Below are 23148 nucleotides of genomic sequence, written 5' to 3'. Positions count from 1 at the left end.
TTTAAGTGTTGATCACTGTAAGGCAAACCTTATGACAGGCACATGGGGAAAACTCATGGACCTGACTTTTCTTCCTATGTCAGTTCTGTTGTTCAGAGATGGGGAGCAACAAACCCAGGTCTTTTCCACTGTCATATATATACACATAACAGAATCTCACTGTCCCTTGGGATGGAGGTGGAAGAGAGGTCCCTGTGGTGTTTCAACACTATGCAATGGAAGTTATGGTGCAGCAGTCCTTGGAGTTGCCTTGGTGGATGGAAGGAATTGATGCTCAGTATAATGGTGAGGCTCAGATACTTCGGAAGAATGAGTGTCTTCACCTGCCTGACTACCAATTTCTGAGAGCTGATTTTGGCGAACTGTCCAAAATTTCTTTGAAGAAGGATGCACCACAGAGAGCTCAGTCCCTGAGCTTTCCCCAGGGCCTTATGCATATGATATATGTCCTGTGCAACCGTGATAGCCCATGCTGTGTTTGAGCAAGCATTGCTGTACTCCAACCACCTGGAAGGACTATAAATTGATTAGTAAACCGTCATATTTATCCATTCACCAACATTGTGATAGATCAGAAATTCATAATGTAAAGGTAAGTCCAGATCCATATTACCACCAGATGGCTGCTCAGGAGGAGCTCCATGGGTCAAGGAGCACAGAGCTTCAAGCTCCCACCAGCTCACACTGTTTGAGGTGGGAAGAGAAACAGGGAAATTAGACTGAGGCCTAATTTGTAAAAGAGATAGCATGAAACCACATTTGGGGAACAATCTCAGGGAGAAACATGGACATCCCAGACAGTCCAAAGCATGTGGATATGCTCTTTCTTACCTTAGGCTGGTTCTGCTATCCACTGTATGTATGTGGAGTGAGGAGGGAGACACGCTGAAGTGAGAAGGGCTTGCAGTACAAGTTGGTCCTAGACTTGCTATATACCTGGATTGCCATCCCACCTGCTAATTGAGCAGGGAATCACTTGTGCTGATCTTCGCTGTCAATGCCTGCCATGTATATTTGAGAATGCCACCTGAGGGTAAATGGTTATTCTATGTACAGGGCTTATGTACTTCATTGAAAAGCAACTTTTTCATACAGTTTTCTGAGGCATGTGAGAGGCAATTGGCTGTAAATCCTGAAGCTCAGAGATATGCATGAGATCTCTCTTGTTGTTAAAGGTCATTTCTTTTTCTGGTAAACATATGCTTGTTTAAGTGATATGCTTCCTGGAATACTTCTCTCCCGAGACAAGAGTTGCTGAAGAGGATTCTAATAGTTAAATATACACTGTATGGGGCGTTTCATACTTGCAACTACTTCTAGTACTTCCAGTAATAATCCTAAAGAGGAATAAAAAAGTGTCATCCTGAGTTGCACCTTGAGTACAGGCTGGTTTCTCGTCTTCTACTCCTGTTGACTTGAGGGGAACTTGATAACCCCCTTTTTCACTTATGACTCATGGGTCTTGGGCTTCTTGTGCGCTGAGATCTGCAGAAAAGCAAGCATCATGAAAAAAGGTAATTGTCTATGCAGTGAGGCTTTGATACTGACCTTTACCTCTTCATTATTAGGTGTGAGACAGTCATATGTTATTCAAACTCTGATCCTTGTTTGAGTTTTGTTGGAAACCCCGTGAAATCCAATGGCCTTGTCATTGATGATGGAAAATAATTCTCTTCACTGGGAGTGGAATTCGCTAAATCACGTAGGTACTAGGGCTACCTCTAAAACAAGTGGAGAGACACATGACCCTATACAGGCTCATTTGTCTCCTTGGTACCTTGTGAGGAAGACTGCGTGAGTAGCTCAGGTGCCTCATTTCTGCATAGCCAAAACTAGGTGAAATGAGCTGAGTGTTTCCTACAGCGCCAGTTGCTAACTAGTGAGGTGAACCTCAAAGTGCTGCTCATTATACATGATGACAGTAGAGCAGCATTCACCCCATCAAAGCCACGATCAGGTTGCTAGTTTGGGCTCTGCAGTGACACTGTTGGGGCCTGAGGCAGAGTAGAACATTGAGGAAGAAGAGCACCTCAATGAGAAGATCAACAGGTCAGCAGATGCTGAGCACTGAGGAGGCCAGGAGGCAGACCCTGGGCAAGGGTGCAGGTAGGAGGTGATGGTGAAGACTGGTGTTAAATACCTCCTTTTGCAGTGTGTAGTTCCTTGCACTGAACACTGAATGTCTGCCTACAGCCAAATGTTTTGGCTTGTGTCCCAAATATTTCTGTGCAGCCGAAGTTTACTTAGTAAATATTAATATTAAGCAAATTTGAAATTTGCTGTCAGCAAACATTCTCAGCAGAAGCTGGGTTGTGAGTATCACTGCCTTCTTCCACGGCTGCACTCAGCAGAAGAGGTATCAGGGGTTCTGTGAGCAGTTTTTGGATTGGAAGCCTTAAAAGCACACAACATTTTGAGGGAAACTTTCCTGACCTCAATTCCCAAATATCTGCAAACTGCTTAGGGGCGAGATATACGCAGAAAAGGAAGGAAGATATGTCAGATGATAAATGTTCAGAGGCTGCTGCAGAGAATAGTGCATTTTTTTTCTCTTTGTGGTAGACGGGATGAAAAGAAACATGCTCCAAATGCAGCAAGGGAGCTTTGGGTTAGATAGTGAATAAAGCTTTCTGTTGCTGAAGGAAATGAATCAGGAAAATAGGCTGTCTGAGAAAGATGAGGCATCTCCATCACTGTAGGGCTTTACGAACAATTTGAACAAACATTTGTCAGAAGTGCCATGGCTGTAGGTGACCCTGCCTTGAGACTGGGGAAAAGATGAGGCCCTTGCAGCCTGATGATCTACTGGCTGTCTGCGATGGATTGTCTACTACGGACTAGTCTGTTGGCATCAACGCCACAGTGATGTATTTGTTAAACTGTTAGACCACTGTAAGTACAAAGAGTAAGCCTAACACCTGCAAGTATAATAGTTCATTTTTAACTGGGCCCAATTGCCTAAAATTAAGTAAGGGATCAGGGAATCTAATTAGGAAACCTCTTTTCAAAGGTCTGAGTGTAACTGTTGCTGCTTCTAGTATTGCAGACTGGGTCGTACAGCACTACGCTTTCCAAAGAACTATGCTGGAGGCTTTGTTTTGGTTTTTTTTTGGTTTTTTTTTTGAAGTGTGAGTTATTCTCAATTCAGGTGAGACCTGAGTGGTGTAAGACAGACCTATGTGAATTATAGCATCTTCCTGACACTGCTCTGTGCATGGTGCCCCTTTCCCCTCGTGCACCCTGGCTTTCCCTTGAACAGAGCCTCAAGTGACATGATGTCTGCCCCTTCCAGGACCCACATGGACAGAAGCTACATCCAAGGTGATCAGCTGGCTGGGCAAGGGCCCTTCGCAGTGTTCACTCTGCTTTCACTTGCTCAGGATCCACTTCCCACCGTTTTCCCCTGGTGTGTGTAATGCACGGTTTAGTCACAGTGATTTAGACAGCCTTCTCAGCTGTGGCTGGTTTTGCAGCTACTATCAGCTGGTCCCTGGCCACCAAAATATGTGCTTTGCAGGCATCGAGTGGGAAATGAAAACGCAGTGACCACTGTGATTGCTGGGACAGGAGAATGGTGGTAGAAATGGTGGTGAAATCAGCAAGTGCCATCATCATTACACCCTAGGTGTCAGTATAGGTACATATCTCGGAGAAAAACCAAGGCTGCAGAGTATGCTAGTTATGTATTTTCAAATGATGTTGATGTGTATGAATTGTGGTGGTGACGTGAGTCCTCACTGTGTGAAGCAATTGCTCCTCCCATGACTGCAATAGCCACTGCTTCCCTTTGAGGGATACTGGGTGGGATGCAGGTGTCCAGTCTATGGCTCCAAAATAGTGAGGCGCACTGTTCATGTAGGAGAGGTGGCAAGGTCTGGGCTGGGACAGTGGGGAAATAGCTGGAGAGGCAGCAGGTGACAGTATGGCTTGTAGGCTTCCATAATGATGGCCACCACAAACTTGCTGGTGGTGAGCTCCTAAACTGGGGTAAGAGGAATAGAAAACTAGTGTGAACAGCTTTTGGAAGAGAGTAATTACCCATATCTGTACAGGATTGGGGGCTCAACATTCGTAAGATGCCACTACAAAGCTGGTGGTTGCTCTGGGCCCAGGACATCCCTACACTGGTGGCCTAGCACTCTCCTAAACCAGGAGTATAGGGTCCCAACAGGGTGCTCACGAGTCATCCATAATGGTAAAGACATAGTGGGTCTACAGCTCCTGGCAACAGCTTCTGGCAACAGGCCACACTTTTGGTGTGTGAAAGACTGGCTGTTGCTGATGCCGGTGCCGGGGTTCCAGCTCCTAAGATACCCCTGGGATATCAGCAATATAGGTGACAGAGAGCACTGTGGCACGGCCCCTTGTGCCTGGATTGTTCAGGAGTGTTCTGTTGGGTTTTTTTCCCTTCTTGACTGGGTAGGGGAGGTTGACACAGCAAGAACCTGTGGATGCGCAGGAGCCTCCAACTGGAGATGAGGTGAGGACGGGAACCTAGCTGGAGTGTTAAAATTGCTTGCGGGGTAGCTGCCGTGACTGATCAGTGATATCGATGTGATCATGACAACCTGATAGAGCAGTGAAGCTCTGGCCCTGGAGACTGATCCCCTGACCATGCTACTCCCCGAAGCACTTGTGCCTCTGCTGCATAGCTGTGCAAACCAGACTGTGTTGGAGAGCAGCTGCATGAAGCTGCAGGTCACATGTGGATTCATGGCTTTTACCAAGGCAAGGATATTCTACCACATTTGCATTTTCTTTCTCTGCCTGTACACCAAGGATGTTTTTATACAGTACCTTAACAACTATTTTAACATAGCTACACCATCAGTTAAAAAAAAATATCCTCAATGAAAAATGTTAACATAGCCTCAGGTAGCACATAAGCTTGTGAGCAGAGAAGCTGTACTGCCTTGACTGCAACAATTACTTTCAAGTGTTGTGTGTGTGTGCGCAGAAACTTATCCTTATCTCCAGGTTTTCATGTCTTTTGTTTGGAATTAGGTGACTCATAAGACTAGCTTTGTTTGTAACCCTTTTCCCCTGTGTACTCCTGCATTCACTGCAAAAAGTTGTCTATTTTCTTCACCTGAAAATATATTCTTAACTGTCATTCTTTATGTAATCTCGCTTTTCCCAGCACCTTGTTGATCTACACATGACTATTTTGAAGAAGTGAAGTAAAAAATACTTTCATGTGATTCAAAGAAAGACCAAAGCAAGTGCTTAGTGGGAAAAAGAGGAACAGTATCTCTCCCTAGAAGGTGCGCTGTTCACACACAGCATGTTTCTTAAAGACTTTATTTTAAAAAGATCAAACTAGAAAACTTGTTTTTGGATGACCATGTTCCAGGGCTCAAGTGTGTATGTGCAGTTGCCTACAGGCATGGCAGAAGTCCAAGCTCCCCTTGGAGTCAGTAAGAAGTTAGGGTTCAATTCAGTTGCCCAGAGGTAGGCATCTAGTGATAACAGAGGTGCCCTACAGTGTTCTGCTCTTGCTTTGCAAAGGTACAAATCTGTGAGGCCTTCGTCATGCCTGGACACAGAGGTCTCTTCCAGGATAAAGTGAATCACAGCTCCTGACTCCAAAGGCTGCATTGAGCAGGTCTCTCTTGGCTCTAATGGGAAGCAGACTGACCCAGCACACATGTAGGAACTTCTCAGTACACAACTAAATTTTGGTCTCTTCATCTGCAGCCAGATCCTGTCCTGTCTGTCTCTATCCCAGACACATCATGATATCCCTCTTATTCTCCTAAATCTCTCAGCCTCATTAGGATGGGGATATGATGCAGCCTTGACTGTTTGGGATTTTAATTTGTGTTGCGTCTGCTGGCAAAAAAACAATTGAACTCTATACTCTTTCTTGTTGTTAAGCAGAGGATTACATTAAATACTCTAAACTTTCATTTTTGTCTTTAGAAAACAAAGTGTTCATGACTTGGCTCTAAAAGCCTTTGGATCATTGAAATTTCTATACCCCATGAAGCCAAGTACTACATTTCCTGTTCGAGCAAGAAAATGAGCTCCATGTAAGGAACACTGTAGCAATTATATTGGCAGGAATTAGAAAAATAAGTGGCAAAGCTGCTTTAGAGCCAATGAGAGGTCTTATAACTATGGAAGCTGCTTTTTTCCCCCTTTAATTAACGTGGTTTCTCAAGATGCTCACTTTTCAACCACCCTACATAAAATTGTAGATAGGTTAAAAAGATCATAAAATGGTGGCTTACCAGGAAAAATGAAGAGACTAACGTGAAGAACTGTGTGCCTAAATGCACCTGCTCAGTAGTGAAAACAATGTGTGTGCTAAGCTGGTTAACAGCCAGAAAACTACCATTAGAAAGTATTTGGTGTAAAGTAACTGGGAAGGTTAGAGCATGGAGGCAGTTCATCAACATAAGTGAGGGCCTAGAGGGACAGATTAATCTCTGGGGGATCCCCAGCTGTTTCTTTCTACTTAGTTCAAAATACCCTTAAAAAATACTGGGTTTCTGATCCTTTCAATGAACATTTTAAATGAGATTTGCTTGCTTTTTTGGTTTGTGCACATTAATTTTTGATAATGTTTCAGGAAATCATATGTCTAACAAATTATGTTTGAAGCTTGTTTGTGAAATAAAGCCTCCTAATAAACAGAACTTAAGAAATAGCAGCTTTCCTTTTTCAGCCCACACTCCTCTCAGGGTACTGTAGCTCTGACACAGGCACTTGGTTGCACTACAAAGCAAGCTGGGTGTTTGGGATTGTTTCCCAAGGTGACTGCTTCATGGCCAAACTGAGCAGTGGAAGTTTTCAGCTGGAGACTGCAGCATGGCCACATGCAGGCAGGGAGCAGCGGGTGGTGGGTGTGTAGACACTGCCTTCCCACTGCCCATGCTGCCATCCCACTGCCTGCCCTGCCTTCCTGCTCCCTGTCCTGGCCCAGGGCAGTGACATCCAGAGAACCACCATACTCTTGGGGCTGCCAGCGGTCCTTTTGAACCCAGTGGGTTGTGCCCGGTGGAGTTGGTCACTGGCTGCCCTTTCGAATCAATCTCTTCAGTGATGTTACAAAAACTACGTGGTGGCCGCTGAAAGGGGGAAAACTAAGCCAATTTAGAATCATAGAATCATAGAATGGTTTGGGTTGGAAGAGACCTTAAAGATCATCTAGTTCAACCCCCCCTGTCATGGCAGGGACTTCCCCCTAGATCCGGCTGCCCAGGGCCCCATTCAACCTGGCCTTGAATACCTCCAGGGATGGGGCAGCCACAGCTTCCCTGGGCAACCTGTGCCAGTGCCTCACCACTCTCATAGTGAAGAAATTTCTCCTTATATCTAGCCTAAATCTGCCCCTTTGCAGTTTATACCCATTCCTCCTCGTCCTATCCCCATAAGCATCTATGAACAGTCCCTCTCCAGCTTTCCCATAGGCCCCTTTCAGGTACTGGAAAGTCGCTATAAGATCTCCTTGGAGCCTTCTCTTCTCCAGGCTGAACAGCCCCAGCTCTCTCAGCTCATCCTCGTGTAGGAGGTGCTTCAGCCCTTGGATCATCTTTGTAGCCTCCTCTGGACCCGTTCCAACAGCTCCATATCCTTCTTATGTCAAGGATTCCAGAACTGGGCACAGTATTCCAGATGAGGACTCACAAGAGAGGAATAGAGGGGCAGAATCACTTCCCTCGACCTGCTGGCCATGTTACTTTTGATGCAGCCCAGGATACTGTTGGCTTTCTGGGCTGTGAGCGCACAATTGCCAGCTCATTTCAAGCTTGTCATTGACCAATTTGTTGTATGTAAAAGTGCTGTAGCCTATAGCAAATGAGAGCGCAAGACGCTCAGCACTGCACCCAGCTTCAGTGGGGTCGCCAGCCCCATGGCAAAGCCCATTGCACCTGGATAAGTGAGGAACAGGCTTTGACAGGTGGTTCACTTCCATGCTTCTGTTTTTCATGCAATGTATCGTCTCCACTCTGCCATCACAGTCCTATGCAGAGGAAGACAATACTTGAATTACAACTGTGAATTCAATAATTGAATTGACAACTGTGAATTAAACTCAGACTTGAGCTATGTCAGTGTTCAAGGCAAGCAGAGCATCCCTGACGAGTGCCGTGGGGGTGGCAGTGCAGCGTGTCTGCTCTGTGACAGCCTAATATCAGGGCTAGGGCTGGGGCCGGGCAGCCCTCCCCTTCCTCCTGCTCTACGGGTCTGCGTGGGGGCATGAGATTATGTCTGCCTCCAGCTACTGGCCTGCCAAGGAGGCAAGATTTCTTATTGGAAAAGCATCCCTTTTAATTCCGATGGCAGCAGCCCATGGTTTTCCTGCCACTAATGGTAGTTCTGTCCACAATGCTGCACATATGTATGTAAAAGTGTAACACAATTCACCTGTCACTTCATCAGCTTGCTTAGCTTCTTCTTCAACAGAAGTGTTGATCTTGGAGTAGCACAAAGTGCAGAGTGCTCTTGCAGAGAAATACAGGGAGCTGAGAAATAGAAGGAGCACATGTAGGAAGCAAATCAGGAGGGCAAATTAAACTTCATCCTGGGTATGTTCTGTGTCTGCTGATGGTTCATGTCCTGCTGCTCATGTTTACTGTGGCTTTTGGTTAATTGGTTGGGAAATGCATGTGCTAACCTACGTGCTGCTGCTTGAGTCAATCCAACCCACTGGATCTAAGATAATGGTTCACAATAAAATCCAACAGGATAAGGGGGAAACGTGTGGAGGAAGGAGGAAACAGGGAGATGGAACCAAGAAAACATCTCCCATCTAAAATAATCAACATTCAGATGTTGTTGATTATTGCAACTCTGAAAGGCACACTACAAGTTTTCAAGCAATCTTCAAAAGTAGGTCTGTATTTTGTGCATCAAGAGACTGATTGAAAGGCTGCTGAAGACTGTCTGAAGTACCCGGTCTATGGCTGATTTGTATGACTTTGGATTGAGTTCCCTAAACCTTCCCAAAACTTTATCTTCTCAAAACAATTCACGATTAGAAGATACCCTACAGGCTGTTTCTTCAATACAGAAATAACCGTAATCTCCAAAGGGAGTCCAACTGGCCCAGAGGACATACAGCGTTTGTGTGCTGTTAGTCATCACCATCGACCTGACGTGACCGTGCTGGCTCTATCAAGACCCATCAATAATGACTGATTTTCCAAAAGAGGGAAGAAAAGGAGCAAACAAGGATGTGGAAGGAGGAATGCCAGTGAATCAAGATAGTTTGAAGGAGCTGCTCAGCATTCTCTGTGCCCCATAAACCATTTCATGTGATGCTGAGTGCCGTAGCTGCTCTTGATGGTTGTTTCACAGCACATTTAAGAGTGAGCTAAGCTATCAGCTATGACCAAAATTCCCTTATCCAGTACTTGTGCCTGCCTGTGGAGAGAAGCAAGCCCATAGATCTGTGGTGGCTTTGGAGATGCAGCTCAGGGGGAAAAAGGGCCTTTGTTATCTCCCATTGCATTTCCTCAGCAGTTCAAGCTGGGCACTGAGCTGAGAAGTTGTTGTCACTGCAACAACCCCTCGAAAGACCAGTAAGGCCTTGGCATTGGTTGCTGTTTTGGACATTGGTGGCTGCTGTGTGAGGTGTCAGAAAGCCCAGCTGTGGAACTTGGGAGTTAATGATATCATTGCATGATGAATGCTACCAACCTTTGGTTTTGTCAACACAACCTTCTAAATGTCTTGGTGATGAGTCCTGCCTGGTGTCCTTGGGTTTGCTGCATGCTGGCTAGCTTTGGTCTGAGTAAAGTGCATGCCCTGTTGGTACCTCTGTTAGCCTGAACAGTGGGTGCAGTGTATCTACCAAAGGAATGGTTTATTTCCAGCCAGGACCAGTGGATGAGGAGAATGCCAGTGCTTTATTTTACTGTGGGTTTGAATCTCCTGCTTGGTAGTGTTTTGCTCTGTGGAAAATCAGGACTTGTTAGTTTGCTTTAGGAAACGGGAGGTTTAGAAACTGACCTTGGTGTGGCTATTTTACCACCTGAGCTGGTCTGTTACTGCTCACAGGATATGTGCCTCCCTGCGTATGAGGAACAACTTGGTGGCAAAAGAACAGGCCAACTGAGCAAAGAAAATAATACTGAAGCATGAGATAATGTGTCCTTTCTATGTTAGCTGGGGTACGGCTGGTCAAGACGCTGTGGCTGAAGCTTTGGCACGTGTAAAACGACATGGGGAGCAATAGTGAGCCCTTGCTGTAGTCTGCCTTGCTGTAACTTACCATACAAACTGGATTAAAGTCGCAGGTATACAGTAGCGCATGCTCCCTCCAGGCAGGTCTGGTCTCCTGGAGGTTTCTGCTGTAGATCTCACTTAATGCGGAGCAGGTCTGATGTGTTGGGTCATGCTGCAGAGAGAGGGACAGTGGCTGCCCTGGGGCTGTGCCTCGCTGAGAGGTGCCCTGGGGTGTGAAGCTGATGCGGGCGGCTTCTTCACCACCTGTTCCCTGTCTGAACACCTGCGTGCTACTACGGCCACTTGCTTAGTGTGCAGACCAGGGCAGCGAGCAATGGTCCTGTCCTTCACCCTCCTCATTTTCATTTTGGCCAAAGATGCCCTTAGTTCCCTGGGTGATGGTGGAAGTGGCAGTTTGGGGGCAGAACAGGTTCTGAGGGAGGCAGACAATAGTGGTGACATCATGTCTTCAGTGCACAGGGGAAGACAAGGCACAGCCTCTGCCAGCCACAAAGCCCCAGATCTCCACCCCTGCATGCCTGGTAGGAAGGGGTACAGCCTCCTACTGACCTTAATTAAAACCACAGATAACCTGCTCTGCAGCAAGGAGTGAAACTGCTGTAGTGAAAAATTAAAGGATTATGATCTGTGGCTTTTGTGTATAAGCAAGCATCAGACCAAGGCAAGCATGCTTAATTTTTCAAACCTTAATTAACTTCTGTGACTTAATTGGATTAATTTTTCCTTTTTGCCTGGTTCAGAATGACCGTCCAGTCATAACAGAAAAATGTTCTGAAATTGCAAAAATAAGAGTTAGATTATTTTCTTGTTACTCTAAAATTTAAAAGCGATTCTTTTTATTTCTCATATTCAGACTTAGCAATACAAGAATGAAGAAATGAGCTGCAATATGTATGAATAAAAATAAAGCTTTAGCTGATAGATTTGATTTTAGTGGTCAAATTCTTGAATTTAAAAACTCTCAAGCTGGAGGTGTTAGCCTGATTTTTTTCATTTATCAGATAAATAAGCTTGTTGAGGCTTATTCCAGCAATCTAGCAGCTTGTCAGTCTGTTCCTTCTACAAAGGACTGAGACATTGTTTCTGGTGGTATGAGAGAAGTGGAAATCATTTGTGTGAAACTTTCTATCCCCCTGAAAAGGTTGTTGTAGAAAGCTTTAGAGAGAAACATTTTTTTATAGTAAAATCTGCTGGAAGTTCACTCTGCTCATTGCAAGTAGTTCAAGTATGCATGTGTGATTTCAGATTTTGCTTCTTAGTGCTCCTTTAAAATTAATAGCCAGGAGTGGAGTCATTTCAAATTATGTCCAAAACAGTAGTTTAAAAAGCAGTAGGAGTTCAGTCCTCCCTCTTCCCAGAAGTTAGGTTTTGTTTCTTAGTTGACAAAATGTGCATCTTTTATAAAGCGCAGTTGCAAGGAGGCAGTGCTTTATTTTTCACCTCATAAAAATGTGTCCATTCACAGACATGTGGTGTATGAAATGAGACACAGTGCTTTGGGATATTTGAGTACCCCGATGATATGGGATCTTGAACCAGATAGAAATGAGGATGAGAACTTGTCATGCAGGAAATTAATCCACGAAAACTTCTGAGAGCTGATCTATATGCTAATGTATTTTAAGAGTGCAATGCAAGCAACTGGAATAGGGTGAAATGTGGAGGGGTGAGAAGAGTTGGTGTGGTGCACTGGGAGGGGGTGGGGTATTTCCAACACTGCTTATTGCATCTGGGGACCGTACTAGCTGTGGCTTTCATTTCTACTGATAGAAACCCCATGGGAGAGGAGAAGAGAGGGAATTATTAAAGAGATATTGAAAAACCATGACACATACAAAGGCATTGTGGTGCATTATGCATTGCCTTTCACTCAGAAGAATCTGGACACAAGTTAGAAATCTAATTTGTAGTAAAACTGCAATAAAACAGGAGCAGAGGCTGTGCAGAGCAGTGCCATGGAACAGAGCCTGCAACTTGATTTCCTAAAATCAAAACAAGAGTGATGCTCAGGTAGCGTGTATCAACACAGCACAAGGTAGCCTCGCTTCTTGCTACAGGTTACTAGATGCCATTGTAGTGCAGAGGAAGGCTGCAAAAGAAAGGAAGGGGTGAGAGATAAGAAATTGAAGGAAACAACGAACAGGAGCCACAGATCAGGAAAGAAAAGTGATTGAGAAGCAAAACAGTTGCAGCGAATAATTCCTCTTTAGGCCTTTAAGCAGTTTCATATAGTTTCCTAGTGCATGCTTTTCCCACAGCTCTCTCATGTTTACATCTTCTACTTAGAGTAGAAACACTAAACATTTCCCGTTAAGGGCTGATTCAGTGCTTAGAGAAATTAGCTGAATTCTTCCCAGTCACGCCTATGGAGCAGTGATCTTCAATGGAGTTATTGCATCCTTCATCAGGGACACACTAAACCATGAGAAATTTGATAATTTGTTCTCTGGGGCTGAAAGACATGGCAGGATATAATTTCCAGTTTACATTAATTAGAAAGTAGTAAATGGTTAGTTTGGACTGAGTGGGAAGGAGAAATTTCATCATAAAAAACATTTTTTTACCTGTGATAACCTATATGGGATTAATGAAAAAACCAAAAATCCCCTGGTTGTGGTAGAGGGAGGAGTGGGGGGGGAGAAGGAAGAGAGAAATGTTGGCAGTATTACATACATCGCATAAAATAGCAAATGTTAAATAATAAACTTACAGCTGATGAACATGGCGTTTTTCCAAACTCAGATAATTTTTTTAAATTTTATTCTTATTGACTGTAAGAAAAAAACATATGGCAATTACAAAGGGAGTATGTGTTGTATGGGGCTCTTACGAAATAGAATGTGTAATATATTGGCTAGACCAATAAAAAGATATCACAATATTTACTGTGTCCATTTAAACAATAAAGCGATTTTAGATAGTTCATACAAATCTTCTGGGTGTGTAAAAGATGATTGTAAACCAGCCTGTCTGTTATTGATATCTGCAATGGTTACAATACACAGACACATGGACAATCTCTGCACTTGTGTCTCCCCAAAACACTGCCATGCTGTTTCTTCTTGAAAACTGAGGCTGAAACCAGAGAGGCAGAAATGAAGACCTTAGAAAAGATTCCCTTATTCCTTTAAGATCTTGTCCCAGTTAAAGCCACAATTTATTATTTTCTTTTAAATTCCCTCCTGGTACATGCAAGGGACAGAGTCTTATGGCGGTATAGAAATATAGGAAGCAGCAACTATGGAAAACTGGACAGCTCAGGTCCATGGCAGTGAAGTCTGAACAGTAGCAGCCTTTTATGTAAACCTGGTGAAACGAGGTGAAACTTTCCCATTTGGAAAGTTCAATCCTATCATCTGTCTCCATTCAGGAAGACCAAAAAAGACCACCAAAAGTGGGGAACCTCAAGTTTTAAAGAGATGTGGATGAGCCAGGTCTAAGTGTCTCAGGAAATGCGTAGCTCTCACTATGTTTTTGCTGTGTCTAGGATGTGCTATGCACTACAGAGGCTCAGCTCACAGCAGGAGATTATATGGTCTATGTTGGAAAGATGGAGAAAAAGTACAAATGATATACCCACAATAATTCCCCCACCACCCATGTTGCCTGTTTTCCTTTCAGAAGTGGGAACAGGAGAGACGTTGCACTGGATGAAAGTAGTGAAGACAAAGCTTGCAGAAAAGAGAACTGAGGCACAAACAGAATAGAAGAAGCTGAGTGCAAACTACGATGTCTGTGCAAGTCCAGGTCCCTAAAATGATAACAGGAAGGTTAATTTTAATATGGAAGGAAATGAACAACAAAGTACAGAAGGAAGGTGACAAGATAGAAATAGCAAGTAAAATGGCATTTGAAAAGCATTTCTTTTGGGTAGGACAACTGGCTGATGGTTGCCGTCTTCAAGGCTAGGAATGTATAAACTTAATCCAAAGGACTGGCTGCTTACACAGAGTGAAAAGCTTCTGAATATGGCCTGGACACATGTAAGACAGAGTAAAACCTGACAGAATTGAGCACCCACAGTTATGGGAATCTTGATAACAGCACTGAGACAGGGGCAGGGAGTAGAGACTTGCTCTAGTAGGACCATGATAAATTTAAGGATTATAAGGAGTCAGAAACCCAAAGGCAGGAGGAAATAGCACTCAGAGAAGTGATGAGAAGGTCATGAATAGGCAGGTCTGTATGAACCCTGCTGTAGAGAGGGGAGGAAAATCATTTTGAGAAATATAGGAAGAAAGGTAGGAAGACAACCTTGCAAGGAGAGCATTAGGGAAAATAAGTCTTTGAGGAGGAAAGGTGTTTTAGAGAGGCTAAGGAAGATGGGTATAGGCTGAAGGCTTTGTATGTATCATTAAGAGCTTGCAGGGAAGAGCGTGGTGTGCCTGGGCCTGATCCAGGAGAGATATGAATGAGGAGTAACCATGGACAAGAAGTCACAATTTAGAAAATGTCTCTAAACACTTTGTAAAATAAGTGAATATTTAATACAGGAAAAAAATGAAGTTGCCAAACAACGGTACCAGACCAGCAAATTTTTATTTCCGTAAAACGACAGGTAATTTCTGATCAAGTTAAATTTTTTTAAATAAACAGTCCTTGAAATTGTTCCTGACTTTGAGTCTCAGCATGGGGAAAATGTACAGGACATCTTCATCAGTCTAGTGGCATTTGTTGGAAAACATAAGTCTGTGTTTAGCTAATGACTTAATTAGAAAAGCAGTAGTCAGCTGGCAGTGAATGGTGAGTCTTTATTTAACAGGGAAGCACGAAAATTAGCCATCCATCTGTTTTTTTCTTGTTAATCACCTCTAAATATTAAAATTGAATACAGTTTTTAACCTGATTGTTAGTTTTGAGTGTTAATAGCGGAGATAAGATACTAAAAAAAGAGATTAGTAGAAATGAAGATGATGCAGCTCCTGTATTTTACAGCTTTCATACCAGTCTCTGAAACTTTTCTAGCTGTATACAACAGCTGCTGTGAGGTCATGTTCACCATTTCTGGTCCTTCAGCCATACTTCTGGATTTAAATAAGCATCAGTAGAGGTGACAGAGTTAACTGAGCCATAACTTTTGCATGAGAAATGTGACTGCACGCCATATGCCAGCAGCAGCACCCAGCTGTGGGGTTCGTCCCACTTACAATTACTTATTTTAATTTTAATTCCTGGCTATTTTTTTTCCTAATAGTGTATGAACTCTGAGGAGCCACTTTCAATGTTTTATAGAACTGCAAGGTCTGGCCAGCCTTCCCCAGGTTGAATCAACAGATTCCACCTCCAACAAGCCCCAAAAAGAAAAAAACAAAACATAATGGATATTTGTGCTTCCTCACTAGAAGACATATTCAGTAGCTGAGATTTTTTTCCCCCTTTTTTAAGATATTAATGTTAGCTGGTAGGGAACCCAAAGGCAGCTGGAGGAGGGAGCTGTGACAACAGCTTCAGAAGGGCAGCTGTGAACAAACCTCCTAAAAGCAGAACCCCACAGCATGGGGGTAGGTCACACTTTTGTCATCTTCAGACTTGATTTACACTCAGCCTGTGGCACTGCATCTGTCCAACCAAACGCTTTTGCTCAGAAATAAGGAATAAGGAATAAGAATTTCTCAGATCCATCCGGAGTTTTCATCCACACGTTACTCAGAGTTCCTTGAATCTCTCGATAAGACAAATGATTGCCACCTTGTAAATTTTCAAAACATTTTTCAGAGATGGTTTCCAGTGTTGTTACAACACTTTTTCTACCTCTAATATTTAGTTTGACGGATTTGGAGCTGCCATGCTATAGTTCACTGTTATTGCATGTCAGGTTGATGTATGTGATATTTTCTATATGGTATACCGGTATAATTCAAAAAGGATTTGTCCAGGAAGAGGGACAGGGAAGAGAATTATGACACAAGGCAAGTAATTAACATTTAAACAGTGCTTAGGAGTAGTTCCTGGACAATACCAGATTCTCAGCTTTGATTTTGTCCCTTCCCAGCTTGATTTCCACAATATCTGAGCCAGGACTTTTTAACTTCCATAAACACAGAAGACGGGATATGAAGGACTCACTTTCCTTGTCTTAAGAGATAGACAGAAACTCCCCGTGAAGGACTTCCAGAACAAGAAATCTCCGATCGTAGGTTATGATGACAAGAATGCCATTGCAAATTGTAGGATGACAATAAGGCAGATGTGCAGACTGCTATTTTAAACAATTATCTAATTATTTTCAGTTAGTGGGGTAAGATCAATCAATCCACAAGGCCCAGGTGAAGTGTGGCAAAGGTGAATAATGCCACCTCAGAACTGACCAAGGCACAAGACCTGAGTCCTGAAAAAATATGTTTAGGGATATTAAAAACACGACCAGTCGGCTATGCAGCTGGTCTCACAAGTGTGATGTTTGCTAGTTGTGTCCTCTTAATTCCCCAAAGAACTGCACAGGTGTTTGTCCAACACTTTGAACATAAATCAAGAAGCTTACAGAAAAAAAGCCACTTTAATTACTTTGGAGTACAAATGTACGGAGTACAAAGGGAGTACAAATCTAGAAGTATGATCGACTTCTAGATCGAGTGAACCGAGCTTTGTTTTGGGAGTTTATTCCTGAAGAAAGGAATGGCTTGTTCTGCCTTAAACCAGGCTGTAATGGTGTTATTTTCCTTCTAGATCACTGTTACAATTTTTTTCAGAATGCTACAGTAAAGATTTGCTGTGTAGCTGTCAGGACCACAAAGTGTTTATTAGTTTTTTAACATGTATTTATGGGGTTCAGTTTATAAGCCTTTATATTACAACAGTCCACAATAATTTAACATTTGTTTCTTAAATGAAAAAAGTATAAAAGTGAATATCATTGTTTGCTTCTCAAATAATTGATTACACAAAAGTTCTTAAACATGAGTATCTGATAGTTTCTTTTTTGTTTGTTTTTTTCATTGAAAAAAAATCTGTTCTGTTGTAGAATAAATTTTAAATTCCAAACTCTTTATCATGAATAACACTAGAGGTAAAAAACGGCAAAATGAATTAGAGGCTAAAGATAATTCAAGCAAATAGGCAAACACAAAAATCCCCTTTATCAAGGGAAACGGTGACAGAGTCAAGTTATTTTGCTCGTTCTTAAGGCCAGGAGTCATGTCATCATCTCCCAGCACTTTTAAGTATGTTCTCGACACCTGATGAGCTTTCTAAAGGCCAGCTTGAAATCTTCATTAAAGCTAGTGTACAGCAAAGGGTTGATAAGAGAGTTGACATATCCCAGCCAGGTCAAGAAGTCCGCTACTTCTGGAGAGACAGTGCAAACGTGGAGGCCCACAAGCAGCTCCTTGATGAAAAAGGGCAACCAGGACAAAATGAAAGCACCTAAAATCAGGCCCAGAATGCGAGCAGCCTTTCGTTCCCGTGTTGTGGAGATCTGCTGCCGGTCGCCAGCCAGGTCCAGGTCATTCTCAAAAGGAGGGATCCTCACGGATGCATTGATTTTATCAAACTCCGTGGTTGGGTCAGACGTGGAGAAGTCTGAGACACAGAATGTCTGTGTGAGCCTGCAGCTGGCAAAGGAGTTTTGGCTGTCAGTGCTCCTGTTGCTGAGGTGGCGGCTTGAGCCCCGCTTTTGGTAAAGGCTCTTTGCAGCATGGTAAATTCTGTAGTACAGGATCAGGATCAAAGTCAAGGGGATGTAAAATGCTCCGAATGTTGAATAAATGGTGTAGATGACATGATCATGCTGAATGCGACACTCACTGGGAATACTGATGCTGTGGCGATTTCTCCAAAACAAAGGGGGCATTGATATGAAAATGGAGATCGTCCACACTGTAACTATCATCAGACCAGCCCTTTTTGCCGTTCTTTTTCTGGCATATTCAATAGCATCTGTGATTGCCCAGTACCTGTCCAGAGCAATGACACACAGATGAAGGATTGAACACGTGCAACAGGTCATGTCGACGCTAAGCCAGATCTCACAGATGAAGTATCCCAAAGTCCATTTATCTATCATTATGTAAGTGATGCTCAAGGGCATGACGAGAACAGCAACAAGGAGATCTGTCACAGCTAGTGAACATATTAAATAATTTGCCGGCTGGTGGAGCTTTTTGGTTGTAGAGATTGCTGCAATTACAGCAGAATTCAGCAGCATAGTCAAGGTTGTGATTGTGGCCAAGGTCAGGGTAACAAGCATCTTTTCAGTTACTGTTTTTGGCTTCACAGCCACATTGGCTTCAGTGGTGCAATTTGTGAAATTCATTTTTCCCTCTAGGATGCACAGTGAAAGAAGTTGCTGCTTCAGGTAATGAATAGTTCCAGGTTCAGAAGTCACCCATTTGAACAAGGGACAGAGATGCTCCAGGTTGAATTTTTTTATAATCCCATATTCAACAGAGCAGCAAAAAGCTTTTAGGTTTCCTCCTGTTCATTGTTGTCCTAGAAGATAAAAATACATCTGTTAGTGAACCTGGAAAAAGTCCACCTTTTTGCAAGAAGTTCCATGCTTCTAATATTACAATCTCAAATAAACATTTTAGTCTGGTTTTCCCTCTCTACTTCTCCCCAGTCTTTCCCCCTCCTTTTTCTCTGCATTCATAGTTAATTTCTTTTATTTTCTAAAGGACACTTTGGACCTGATTTCCTGCTGATGTGAACTTGTTATTTCTCCTTTGGTTTTAGAGATCCCAGTTAAAGTGGGAGGTTGGACTAACGGATCTCCAGAGGTCCCTTCTAACAAGCACTTCTATGATCTCTGTGAATTATTGAAACCAGCAGCTAGCCCTGTTCCCGCTTATTAAATGGGCTCCAGCAGATGAAGAGCTGAGGAAATCTGCCTTTTCATTTTAATTGCTATGTAAGAGGGATCAGTTACTTCCATATTATCTTCAGAAAAAAAGAAACAGAACAGCCTATCTCAGCAAAGACATTCCAACATTTCATATCTTCTATTCTGCTTTTTTGTATCCATGTCTGTATTAATATCTTGGAAACAATACTTAAAATTACTCAGGTTACCTTTAACATGCAGCTTTCAAACAATGTTTAAAGCTTTATGGCAAATGCATAGTTTTACATGGCACATTTGTGTTGCTAAGAGCTTACATAGTTTTGTCTAATTATTCCTGACATGTCACATATCCCACCGTGTGTGTCTTTAGAGGAGACAGACAAGAAGCGTTTGCCTTTGCTTTGAGATTTCTATCAAACTGTGTTCCCTGTCAGGCTCCTTGTGCACTTGTAAGGTACAAGCAATAATCTTTAAAAAAATGTTTGGTTTTGATTCAGGATTTCATATGTCTCTTCCATACATTCCAAATGCTGACTGAAGCCGGAGGTAGCAGTCTATGGAACTTGGGATGCCCTCTGAGGCCTACAAATTACTCATTTGTAGTTTATCTTGGCTTAAAAGGTTGCAGAAAACTGAAAGCCTGAATTCTTTTCCATTAAAATAAACAGGAAGATTTCTTCCCATGGCTTCACTGGCTGAAGAATAAGGAGTCCTCTAGGCTAGCAGTACAGGCTCCCATGACAGGCAGGGGAATGAGATAGTGGCTGCCAGAAATACACTTGTCCCCTCTCAAGACAAGTCTTTAAGGCAGATGGTGTGAATCACATCCTGGAAATGCTGATCTTTCTCTAATTGGACTACAAGTGGCTCCTCCACAGTTGCATTTAGAATACATGCCTGATTTTTAGATGGCTAAATTTCAGAGGTAAAACCCATTCTCACTGGCACCACTGGGACTTGGATTAGGCTCCGACAGAGAGTTTGCACATGCAAGGTAATGAGGAATTAAGAATTTTAATGAGGAATTATGAATTTAAAGCCAGTCAGCTGCTTAGCTCTGTGTATGTATACTCTTATTCAGAAACTGGAGTGCTGTCTTCTGAATAAGCTGAATGAGGAACAATCGAAAATAGAAACTTCAGAAAAAAACCTGTCCTTTGCAGAGAGGCCCTCGGAAAGCAGCTCTGTATCATCGCAGACTGTTGGTTAGCAAAATGTGAGTTTTAAATTCTACCCAAGGAACAGCAGAAAAGCTCCCCAAACGATGCTCTGATCTTCAGAAACTTCTTTAAAGTATCAAGAGCCTTGGAGAAAATATCAGGCCTGATTAATGAGAATAGACTGGACAGGATAGATGGAAATTAATCTATCAATCTTCAGGTTATTACTGCATTGGACTGTTTTGGTCATTTAGGCCTAAAGTCAAAACTTCAACTCAAACCTTCTTCACAAATTGCTCATGGGAGTCTCCTCTGTCAAGCCAGATCTTGATTTCATTAGTTGCACCCTGATTATGTCTGATGCTCTGACCAGAGGATAAAGCAAAGAGGCTTTATCTACCTCTGTGCACTTCTGGAACACGGACCATAAGCAACTGCAATTCGTGCACTTACCTCAGCATCATCACTTAGCAAGCACCCCTGATTCACAAGCACACTCAAATGTACTGGAAGACAACATGAGATTTGCATGTCCCCCACAACCGTCTATTGATGTCATTCACGCACAAGAGACCTCCTGCTCCTTCTTGATGTAAGCAGCATTTATTTCTGCTCATCCTTCGCTTTTCTAGGAGCCCTGAAGTTTCATGGCCCCGGTATTTCTCCTTTTCTGGGTGACCCCCACTGTATTCCTTGCTGAGCACTGCCTATATGCATCTCTAATCCACTAGGAACCGAATTTCTATGATTCTCTTCCTCAATGGTCTTTCACACTGACATAGTCCCAAGGAAATCCTTTTGGAGTTCTACCCACTCTCTTCACCACACGGATACTCTGAAGAATAAATTCTTCCTTTCCTTAACGAACTTGTCTTTAGACAGACCCTGTTACACTTCATCAGACCCAAGCACGAGGCTTCCATTAAGACAAAGGATACTGCTGATCACACAGGGTAGTTCGGTTGTCTACATCTGCTTACTGCTCAGAGGGGCCATTATTTTTTCCCTTGTAAAACCACTGCAATAATTGAAGACAGGGAAAAATATAAACAAAGCATCTTCCCTGCAGAACACTGGACTGCAGGTACATTAGACCAGACAAGCTCATCACTTCATGTCAGTACCCACTATTGGGAGTTATACAGTTTTAATTCCCATGCTCCTCATAGGAAATGAGCCCTTAGCAATTCAGACAATATAAATACCACATACAAGAACGATATTAAAGCAACATTCTTAAGGAAGTATATTTCAAAGGTGAGAAGTCTGGAGATGTCAGGCTGAAGGTTTCCTCTACAAGTTTAAGTCTGCATCTCTTCTCATCCCTTCACCACATTGTAAAGATACACACTTATGTTATAACATTAATTAGCCACATTGACTATGGGCGTTGTGTTTCCTTTCTCCTGCTGTTTCCTTTGCTGCATCCTTTTCCAAGCCGTCCTTGTTTCCATACGATCTAATCCCAACTCCTGCCTCCCAGAGCACACACAGTTCCTTAGCCCTGGCTGTTCTTCCAGCTCATCTCCTGTGCCAGAGCAGCCTGATGCTCCCCTGACCTGCTGCTGCCACATCAGTCGCTTCCTCTGGCAGCTCAGCCAGGGCTCATGTCCAGCCTTTGGCAGTGCCTGTGCCCCAGCCTGTCCCTCACTGTCCGTGCCTGTCCAGCTTTTGTCTCTCTCCTTTTGAATTAGAAGGCACCTACACGGAATATTTTGGCCCAGGAAAGAGATGAGGTTTTAAAATAGGAAGCAATTTCCTAGAATATGTCAGCGATTGACCTTGTTTATTAATACAGGGCAGGACTTAAATGCTACTTATCATTAATATTTAAAAATGCTGGTGGGGTTGTGGTCATATTTTGTAGATCTTGTATTTTAATTCTTTATTTTTTACTGCTTGTCTTTGCTGGTGACTGGCAGCCCATGAGCAGAGTCAGGGACCATCTAGTCCAAAACATAATAAAAGATCCGAAGCTGTGATTCAGGGCACTGGGGAAGAGGCACAGGGACTCTGAGATTTGGTCTTGTGAGAATATGGTCTTGGAAAATTTACATTCTAATTGTTAAGTCATTTAGGACAAATACATGTAGAGAGACTAGCTACAAAGGATCTAGTGAAAAAGCCATGTAAACAGGGAGAAGTTTACTACCTAGTCGATAATAGCTGGTTTCCAGTATCTCTGTCACTTGTGTACTATTGCTATATATAATATTACATTCACTATAGTAATGGATTGTGGTTTTATAAGTGAATTGTTGGAAGGGATATTAATAATAGTTTTCTTATTAAAAGTACTCTCACTAAAAGCACTGCTAAGTTTATGTTTTGCAGCTGTATCCCCTTAGGCTGTCAGTCATTTCACACTGAATGAATTTTACACGAACAGACTAATTTTACTGATTTGGTAGAAGAAACTCATCTGAGTTCTTCCAAATGGGAATCAATCACATTTCATATTAGCTGATTATTGGTAGTGGCATCGAGTGCTGCCTGGGAGGAGGAAAGAGGGAAGAGGATGATTGATTGCTCTTAAAAGCAACCGGATAGGTTTAGGCTGTGAGGTGGCAATGTCCAAGTCTGCTCCTGCCAGAAAATACCTCCACCTTCTCAGAAAAGGACTGCTGGATTTCTGGTGGAGAGTCTGACTCCATCTCTTTGGCTGCTAAACCTTTCACTATTTCATTGAAAAATTGAATAACGTTTCTTGGAGAGAACAAGGGGAACTGGCTTTGCACATGTGTGCATGTGTGTATTTGTATGCACATGTGTGCACAGCAGGTGGATCTTTTACATCCAAGGTTTTACATTTCCTTTAAGCAATCACAGCAATGTGCAAGTGTTACATCTTTGTGCCCTTGGCAGCAATAAATCAATTTGACTCTGTTAAACCCTGAATTGGTCTGAGTGCTTTTCACTTGCAGTATTTCCATGTTCATAGCTCTGAAGGGCAAGAATCTGTGATAAACCTTCTAAGACAAGTGGTTAGCTTATGGAAAATATGACAGCACA

General features: G+C 42.9%; 1 protein-coding gene across 6 annotated transcripts in view; it reads right to left on the bottom strand.

Annotated features, from left to right (window-relative positions):
* Nucleotides 1-13017: 13017 nt before the first annotated feature.
* Nucleotides 13018-23148, bottom strand: part of HTR1E (5-hydroxytryptamine receptor 1E) — a 42180-nt gene continuing 32049 nt past the window's right edge. For all 6 annotated transcript variants that reach the window (XM_054062775.1, XM_054062777.1, XM_054062781.1 and 3 more), the window contains one exon: nucleotides 13018-18624. In XM_054062775.1, the coding sequence (XP_053918750.1) occupies nucleotides 17354-18448 (1095 nt within the window). In that variant the 5' untranslated portion in view covers nucleotides 18449-18624 and the 3' untranslated portion in view covers nucleotides 13018-17353. The remainder of the gene's footprint in view (nucleotides 18625-23148) is intronic.

Source organism: Cuculus canorus, chromosome 3 (assembly GCF_017976375.1).
Source record: "Cuculus canorus isolate bCucCan1 chromosome 3, bCucCan1.pri, whole genome shotgun sequence".
Lineage (NCBI taxonomy): Eukaryota > Metazoa > Chordata > Aves > Cuculiformes > Cuculidae > Cuculus > Cuculus canorus.
This window is presented reverse-complemented; position numbering and strand designations above follow the sequence as displayed.